General features: G+C 43.5%; 1 protein-coding gene across 1 annotated transcript; it reads right to left on the bottom strand.

Moving 5' to 3' along the window:
* Position 1: 1 nt before the first annotated feature.
* LOC146500031 (uncharacterized) lies at positions 2-9287 on the bottom strand. The gene is made up of 2 exons (XM_085135967.1): positions 7371-9287; positions 2-7278 (listed from the first exon to the last, which is right to left on the bottom strand). Exons 1-2 carry the CDS (start codon positions 9285-9287, stop codon positions 6535-6537), a joined length of 2661 nt encoding a protein of 886 aa, XP_084992093.1. The 3' UTR covers positions 2-6534.
* Between the last annotated feature and the right edge of the window lie 309 nt (positions 9288-9596).

The raw sequence follows: 9596 nt of genomic DNA, 5'->3' as shown, positions 1-9596 counted from the left end.
TTTATACTTTTACTGTAGCTGCATTTCAAGCACTTTTGCAGCTAAATGTCACAGATGGCTTCTGATGTGGTTGCATCGTGCAGAGATGAAAGTCCGGCTGCGGGCTGATGCTGGCCACCTGGGGTTATGAAACCAAATGATTTTGGACACACTTGAAACTGTAGAAGGGACCAGACGCAGCTCATAGCGATTCTCGACTGTTTTTTGAGGCGTAGCATCTGAAATCTGTAGCAACTGCAATATCAAATGTTTTGGAGTTTGGAGGCCAAGTCGATGCCTTGGGCTCTTTGGTTGGTTCCCTGAGCACTTATTGATGTGTCTTAGGGTGCGTCGAGCTGCTGCTATGTATCAGTGTGCTTGGTTAGCTGCAGTGTTTAGGTAGGTGGTACATGAAAATGTAAGATCCACTTAAATGCCGGGAGCCAAGTCTTCCCAGCAGGCTCTAATTAACATTCATCATCACAGTTGATTTGTATTTCTGTGTATTAACCCCTTTGTAACCTGACATGCACCTCTTTAGAAGTATAAATGCTAATAGCTGTGTACTACATCGGAGGCTCTACATAGATTCAATACAGATCATGTTAGCTCCTTTATGATAAGAAGCTCGTGTTCACCACTTTTAGACGCCTATTTAATCTGATTGTTTCATGAAGATTGGAGGGAAGAGCTACGTGTTGTTTGGAACAAAACTTATTCCTGTCTTTCTAAAGCCAAGAACAAAATGTCACACTGTCTGAATTCTTAACTATGTCGAAAACAACCGATACACTGTGAGAGCAGTCTTTGCAGGGCTAATTATTTTCCCCTCGTCTGCATTTGTTTCCGCTCTTAAGAAGATTTTGAAAAGTTATTTCTTGGTGTGAAGTGTCAGCCTTAAAAAGCGCTACGAGCAAAACGTTTATTTTAATGCAAGAGTCGACACTACAAGCTGGCTGACGAACAAAATGGAACAGCTTGAAAACATTGCGCGTTTCCATAGAGAAGCTGTACTACTCCTGCTGCTTTACAGAGAAGCTGGAACAGTTAGCACGCTGCTTTTTCCAACAAAGGCAAATAAAAATCGCTGTACACACTTTCATATAAAGTCAGCACAAAAGCAAACTTAATGTGATTTCTTCCCCAGGGTGTAACATTTAGGAAAAGGATCAAATGCATATACAGAATTAAAAGCATTGTGGGTCACTAAAAACTCCGCGTGTGAAGTATTTTAATGAAACTGTGAGGCACACGGAATAATGATTTCCAGAACCTTAAAGCTACTTGAGGGCAAAATGTAAATTATGAACAGAAGCTTGAATAACACACTAATACTGAGAATTTCTCCAAGACTATAAGAAAGAGACACTGTGAGCTTTTTATATTTTACAAATGCTCTCACTAATCTGCTAATCTTCTATTGTTTTATGCTATTTTGTGTGTAGGAAGTGGCTCATTTCCATAATTCCTCCACAGCTGCATAGCAACATCCTTGCAGACTATACAGCGAGCACAAGGTTACCATACTCTCATATAAATGAATCGATGTGCATTTAAAACACTGTTCGAACTTACAGGTTTAAAGTTTATTTACTTGATTTTATAATTTAACACGCTCACTAAGAGTGTTGCAGGTTTGGCAGGTCATTGAGTTTCATTAACGCATTGTAAAAAAAAAAAAAATGTAACTGACAAAATTCTGGGGCAAGTGAACTGGGAAATGGGGTGCATCAAATGAGGAACAGGAAAGCTGGATGACAGGATAGCCAGCTGGCTAGGAAACAAGGAAGCTCGCTGAGTGAAGAACAATGGATGAACAGGATAGTTGATTGGCTAGGAAACAGCTCGTGGGAAACAGGTGGAGCTGCAGAGACGGAAACAGGAAGATTCGTTCTGAAGAGCTCGAGTTGCAGTTAACAGAGAGGAGAGGAAATGGTATGTCTGCAGATAAAATCCATGGCATGTCTTTAAAGTTACCCCATTAATCAACCAAGTCCCTTTAGTAACATCTAGTGGCAGGTAAAGGCCACTGACTTCCATGCAAATGTGTATTTGGCTGCTATCTTTGAGAGATGTAGAGTCATTTTGCGTCTCTACGCTATCACAGTGGAGTTGAAGTGTCAGCTTTAATTTGTGGAGCTTTACAAAAGTGTTGTATTTACCATTTAGAAACCGAAATGCTCTTTTCTTTGATGAGGTGGGTAAAGGACCAAAATTCAGGAAACACTACCGAAGAAAAAAGAAAGAAGCAGTCTAACAGGACATAAAAACCGGTGCTGGAGGATGGTGTCACACAAATACAAACTTCATTTGACGCTGAGCTTCTGAAAGAACTACACACCCTACATTTACTGTGTGTGAGCAATCACTGTGGAATTCAACAAATGCTTGACATCATTGTGCCATTTTTTCCCCCTGTACGACACGGTGACCACACTGCACCGCTGACTGTCTAACAGACCCTGAAAGTGATTTTCACTCCGTACGAAATGTCCAGAATGTGTGCAGAGAGCATGTGTCATTCTCTGTGATATAATCACGACATTTCCGAGATGTGAAGCCCGCATTGAGAGACAAGTACTGATAAACAGCTGGGGAGGAGTGAGGGGGAGTTTGATCTGTGGAGAGGCTGGCATGAGCATCTCAGATGTGCAGGAAATTGACTTAAAATGCAAACGGAGCCCTCGTGTTATTCTTCACTTGGCAACGGATGCAAATAAGTGGGCGTTAGACGCGAGAGGGTCCTCCTTCACTTCTTTCTGTGTGCAAGTTCATTCTATTAATTTTCACCACAAATAAAATCATAATTGTAGCGGGTTTACAGCTGAATTTTACTGTCTATATTGGTTTTTAAATTCACAAAAAGACACAAACCCCATATTTATTCATGGTGTGGAAGATCTAGTTTACGCTATTGTGACCCAAACACTGTGTTTATGTCAACTTTTAATATTGTAGACAACCTTAAGGTAATACAAGATATTAGCAGGACTCAATAGACGAGAATGAAGACCACACAACTTTTCCTTCTTACATTTTATTATCATTAACATGGAAAATCATCAAAACTAGAGAGATCCAAAGACGAAGCCTTTTTGTACCTTTTAATGTATTAAATCTGTCTTGACATTTCATGGCTTAATCTAAATGCTCAGACACACTAGAGAGAAAAACAGGATTTAAAACCTTGTGATTAGGAAAAGAAAGAAAGAAAGAAAATCAGTGATTGCAGTGAAATTATTTTCTGTCCATTGCTTCCTCCAAGTTGTGGTTGCTCAGAGGTTTAGTGTTCAAAACTCTCAACCTCTGGGCAACAAATCACATGGTGACTGCACCGGTCGGACTTGCAAAGAGCATACAAGTTGACCAAGTTTTCCAAATATAGCAGTCTAGTTGATTAAAGCAGACAACATATTACCATCCATCTCAGGCCGTCCATGCAACTCGTCTGCACGTGTCTCAAGATGCTCTCAAGGTTCCTGAGCATCGATGTTATTTTGCCATAAGGCAGCAAGTACATCAGTATTTGTGGAGCCTCTCGCTGGAGTCTGAATCGAAGTAGTTATGCACTTTTACTTATTTAGTTCATAGGCCCATTCAATCACAAACTCTGAGGCAATAGGACTGAGCAGGCTGACTCAGGCTTATCAGCACAACAAAGTCATTGTGAAGATGGCAACTCTGGTCCCCGTCTTCAAAGAAACCACTTCAAAGGCAGATTGCAGGTCTAGTGCACAGAGTTGGAGTAATTTGGTCATGTTCTCCAACCTCTCTGTTCTCTAGTGACTGTATCATGACAGAAAGGCTTGGAACATTTTAAACATGTTCAAGAGGAAGAAAAAAAATCCAGGTAACTTCAGTAAAAGCAGCAGCTCAACAATAAAACGAGTGTTGATTTATTAACAATTATTAAGAACAAATGATGTAAACATGCACTGAAATAAGAACAGCGATGGTGAAAATGGTATTAGCCTTAGTGTTGAATTAAGGATGTATATACATCCCAGTAGTGTTAAAACCAGCAGAATGTCTTAAATAACTTAAATCTTAAACCTAAGCAGCTTTTGTTTGACATTTTTAAATAAATGCTGTTTGAGACACAATTTTTACAGAACTTAGTTTAGAATTTTTAAGTTTTGGTGCAATGATTCACACTATTTCTCCACCCATTTCTCTTTCCTTTAACTTGTAAGGTTCTAAATGGCAGAAGATTGCCTCCTTTGCAGATACATCTATCCAGCAAGCTCAGCCTTTGGACAATATTTAGGTTAAAGCTATCAGTTCCAGTCGATACGGGTCTTCGATTGACCAGGGCCAAACTGTGATGGCTAGACAAATGAGTCAGAGCATCTCCAAAACTGCAGCTCTTTGGGGTGTTCCTGGTCTGCAGTGGTAAGTATGTGTCAAAAATGGTCCAAGAAAGGAAATGGTGAATCAGTGAAAGGGTCACGTGTGAGGAGGGAAGGCTGGTCCGTGTGGTCTGAACCCAAAGACAAGTTACTGTAGCTCAAATTGCCGAAAACGTGAATTCTGGTTATGATAGAAAGGTGTCAGAATTCACAGAGCATTGCAGTTTGTTGTGTGTGGCAGTGCATAGCTGCAGACCAGTCAGGATGGCCACGCTGATCCATGTCCTCTACTGAAAATAACACAATGGGCATGTGAGCAGAACTTGAACACAGAGCAATGGAAGATGGTGGCCTGATCTGATGAATCGTGTTTTCTGTTACATCACGTGGATGACCGGATGCCTGTGTGTCACTTATCAGGGGAACACCTGGCACCAGCAGGTGCTATGGGAAGAAGGTGAGCTGACAGAAGCAGTGTGATGCTTTGGGCAATGTTCTGCTGGGAAACCTTGGGTGCTCCCATCCATGTGGATGTTACTTTGCTTAGGTGGGTGGTATGTGTCAATGTTTTATCCTGTCTTCCTTCTCTCACCCCAACCAATCACAGCAGATGGCCCCGCCCCTCCCTGAGCCTGGTTCTGCCGGAGGTTTCTTCCTGTTAAAAGGGAGTTTTTCCTTCCCACTGTCGCCAAAGTGCTGCTCATAGGGGGTCATATGATTGTTGGGTTTTTCTCTGTATCTATGAAGCGCCTTGAGGCGACTTTTGTTGTGATTTGGCGCTTTATAAATAAAATTGAATTGAATTGAATGTTGTAGACTATGTAACCCCCCAAAATGTTTCAGGAACTGTTTAAGAAGCACAACAGTTGGTTTAAGGCAGCGGTCCCCAAACCCCGGGCCTCGGACCGGTACCGGTCCGTGAGTCGTTTGGTACCAGGCTGCGAGAGTTGAGGTTCAGGTGTGAAATGTGTGGTTTTCAGGGTTTTTATCGGTTTTCAGCGTTATTTTGTTATCGTTTACTAACGTCTTTTTACGTTTGTTATGAATAAATTTTATTTTTTTCCGTACCGGTACTAGTTTTAATTTGTTGTATTTATCCGCGACACCTTAAAGGCCGGTCCATGAAAATATTGTCGAGCATAAACCGGTCCGTGGCGCAAAAAAGGTTGGGGACCGCTGGTTTAAGGTGTTGACTTGGCCTCTAAATCCCCCAGATCTCAATCCAAACACATCTGTGTGATGTGCTGGACAAACAAGTCCGAAGTCATAATGTTATGCCTAACCTTTATATGTCATACATATGTCCACAGGGTGCTGCAAAAGAAAATCTCTCAGCTCTAAAAAGCAAATGCAAATGTTCTTAATAATTTCACGCTTTCAGCCTATCCCAAACGGACAATCGTCTGCCGAATGAAACATCTGCTACAAACAGCCACATCTCACAAAAGAAAACTTGGCTGACAGTCGGGTTGCACTGTTGACAGATGCTGCTGTGCAAGAAGGGAGTGGGTGGACTGAAAAAGAGCCACAGAGATTAACTCGTTGTCAGTAAAAATCAGTGACAGCATGAAAAATTGTAGAATTTGCAGGAATCACCGAATCCAATTGTGACGAGATGTATTTGAAACACAGACACCCTGCTCTTTGTATCACTTGAAAATAAAAATGCCACATTGGAGAAAGTACAAATTCTCTACTTTTTAAAAATTGCAATAATATTATGTTAATGAATGCGAGTCCATTCATATTTGTGCAGGATTGGATAGCTTTATTAAATTTATGCATGAGTAAATACTAGCCTGTGCTCATGCCTGCGGGTTAGCAGCTTTGGTAGAAAACTGAGCAGCACACAGATCAACACAGACATTGTGCAGACTGTGACTAAACTCTAATCTACAAACAACAGACAGCAAACAAACAGCAATTCTACTTGACCCTGAACACTTCAAAGCAGCTACACAACAACAAGCTAAAAATGACACGAGGAACACTCACTGCCTAGTGCAACACCAGCTCTTCTTTCCTTTCTCTTTGTAGCTTAGCTTCATAGTCCTTGCTTTTATCATGGATGTAGCCTTTGGCCTACAAATCCAGGCAGACATGTGACTCTTATAGGTGCAGCTGGGCCGAATACTAATGCATCATTTATCAGAAGCTTACAGCGCTGTACTTTAGGGTTTTTTTTCTTAATATCAGCACACTTTTCCTAGTCCTGGGATGCTTTGTACTGGTATATCTTGATGCAATGATGCATGCTATCTGACACTGCAAGTTGGCCATCAGGTAGCAAGGATAGGCCACGTGGACTACTCAAACCCTGGTTTATTATGGGCCAACCTACTCCCTGTGCTGGGTATAAAAGGATTCTGTGCTGCTCCCCCCAATCTGCTACCAAAACATTACCATCTGGATCTATACAGATACCCCAGGGACAGGTCAGGACAGGTCCCATTCCTGCACAAACACCCAAAACTCTTACTGTGTTCCAGCCTGGCTCCAGAACTTTGACGCAAGGTACACGACCAGTTTCATTGCCCCTCTCGGATACAGCCACCATGCCTGAGCTCAAGCAAGCTGCCACTAAGTAGGGTCGGTGGAATCCAGTTACCACTGTGCGTTCAAGACGGGAGCCTATCTTAGGGTCAAGCTTTAGGGCAATGAGGGTACCTTTTCGGATATCAGCTACCAGGAATTCATCGAGCCTGGTTACGGTCACGCCCCTGGGAGCTTCCAGTTCATCTTTTGCAGAGCCGAACCCAGACCCTCCAAAGGTCTGGAGCAGTCGGCCGTGCCTGCTGAACACAAGAAGAGCTCTTTCTGCTGCACAGCTTACTGCGATCAGACCCTTAGCATTGACCGCAATGTCAAAGTAGTTCCTACACCGTCTGTCGGAGCCACCAGCAGTTGGAGAGGTCACTTGTTGGAGGACATTTCCACGAGCGTCAGTCACCTGTTTCAAAGTTGAAATTCGATTATAACCTCATTGACAATTTCATGTCCCACACTGAAAACAATTTTCTGTACATGTTGTATAACACCTACCTGAATTCGTGCATTTCCACAGTCCACTATAAAGAGCTGACCCTGTGGTGTGGCATGGATACCACTTGGCAGGGTAAGATCAGCTCGACCTGAACCTTGCTTTCCAAATTGTCCAATGAGATGGACACCTTTGGGTTTAAATTCGGTGGAAGACAAGTCACACTCCTCCTCCAACTCCACCAGTGCTTGCTGCCTTCTTTGTCCTCTGCCCCACTTTTTTGCCTCGAGTTCTGTTGTACAGGAACCATCTATAACAGACAGGGATAAAGACCTAGCCACAGGAGGTTGTTTTGATCCAGCAGCTGTGGCCTGTTTCTGTGGCTGGTATAAAATATTTTGACCTCTATAGGAAGGCGACGAGAAAGTATGCCCCATGTCAGAGGCTTTCAATTTCCTTCTGAGAGTCGGCGAGGTTGAGGTGAAGCTCGTCTTGAAGTTGCTGCCCCTAGTCCCCCACACTCCTTGCTCAATTGGCCCACTAGTAATCAATGGGCGCGTCTTGTGAGTCAAGTCCACTGCAGACTTTGATAAGCGGCAACTGTAATTCAAAGAGCCTCTGTTCATACTGTAGTCATGAGATGGGCTAACAATGAAAGTATAGCTAGAATCAAGGCTGTCTGTTGGGGATGGTGCTCGGCCAGAGTCACCGAGCGTCCCTAGAGAGTGTTCATCAGAAGACTGGCTGAGGCAAGAGGGGGGTCGACCCCTGGATGTGAGGTCTAGGCAGCTTTGGCTGGCTGAAGGTTCTCTTTGAGATGTTAGGGAACTGTTGCAGTATCTTAAAAGTCTATAATTGGAATCTTGACCAAATCTTCCCTTATCTCCATTTTGACCGTCTAAACTTAAGCACTGACTAAGCTTTATATGCTGCTGTTTTTGTTCAGGTAAAAGGTTTGGCTTCCTGCTGGAGGCCACAGTTAGCCATTTCCTCTTATTCCTTGGTGAGTAAGGTTTCCCATTCTTGTTTATCTTGTCCTCGTCTTCCATGTCCAATTTTTTAAGAACTGTAGGTACAGCCAAAAATACGTCCTCACCTTGTGGCTGGAAGGAAACTAATTCTACCTCATCTTCCTGAGATGATTCCCAGTCAGCCTGTTCGCAGTGACATATCTTTGCAGAAAAGTGCTTTTTTTCCTCCTCTGATTCTAGGTCACCCCGGTTAGAAAGGCTGATCTTTCTAACAACCCTGCCGGTTGGTGAAATAAATCCCTGTCCTTGGGTGCTCTTCTCTTTTCCAGAACCTTGGTAGTTTGTGTCTTCACAGAGCATCTCTTGTGAATGAAGAGCACATGGCTGTCCTTGTGGCCCACAACCTCCAGCATGCAGGCAAAGGCTTTGTTCTTGAACACGAATATCTCCAAAGTTGACAGCATTCGGTTGTGAGCTTGGTTTGAAGTTCACTTTCTTTAGAGAAAGTGAGATTTCCCAAGGTTGTAGGAACTCTGAAATCTCCTTCAGCAGTGGGTTCTGGCTTGGCCCACTGTCCTTTACAACTGATTGACCCAATTCCTGAATCTGCTTTTTCAGTTCTGCCAGTTTACAAAGCCGCTGGTCCAACAGGGACTGGCTGACCCGGGCTGCTGCCACGTTCTCCCGCTGGATCTGGTCTAGACGCTGCTGAGTGTCCCGATGGTCCTGCTCCACCCTCTCCAGCAGGCGCTGCTCTTCTCTGCGTGCTCCCAGGATAGCTCGCTCTACACCACGCTTTACAGATTCAGTCTCAGTTTCATGATGCTCCTGCAGCCTGCGCAGCTCTGCCTCTGCCTGGGCAAGGTCACACTGTGCCTGGGTTACCCAGCATGGAGGGTACTGATGCAGGAGAACAACAGAAGAAGGACCATCTGACTGGCAATCAGGGCTTGGACAGTGGCCTGGGATAGGAGAGGTGGGAGTGCTGCCCAAAGATGTTCCCAACATTATGGATTGATGGATTTGTACTTCTCCAGTATTTAGTTCCTTCAGAATGACGGAGAGATAAATACAGAAAAAAAAAAAGATCAGCAACAACAATCACAACAACAATCACCTCAAGGCACTTTATATTGTAAGGTAAAGACCCAACAATAATAAGAGAAAACACCAGCAGTCAGACAACCAATTGGCAACAGTGGAAAGGAAAAACTCCCTTTTACCAGGAAACATCCGGCAGAGCCAGGCTCAGGGAGGGGAAACCATCTGCTGTGACCAGCAGAGATGGGAAGTAACGCGTTACTGTAATCCGATTAC

This window comes from Neolamprologus multifasciatus, chromosome 16 (assembly GCF_963576455.1).
Source record: "Neolamprologus multifasciatus chromosome 16, fNeoMul1.2, whole genome shotgun sequence".
Lineage (NCBI taxonomy): Eukaryota > Metazoa > Chordata > Actinopteri > Cichliformes > Cichlidae > Neolamprologus > Neolamprologus multifasciatus.
The sequence above is the reverse complement of the archived record's forward strand: the minus strand, read 5'-3'. Positions and strand labels throughout refer to the sequence as shown.

Excerpts from the sequence above, each read along its gene's own strand:
- LOC146500031 (XM_085135967.1), bottom strand. The coding sequence starts at position 9,287 with ATGTTGGGAACATCTTTGGGCAGCACTCCCACCTCTCCTATCCCAGGC. Across the intron at positions 7,279-7,370 it reads GTGGAAATGCACGAATTCAG|GTGACTGACGCTCGTGGAAA; the intron begins GTAGGTGTTATA and ends ACTTTGAAACAG.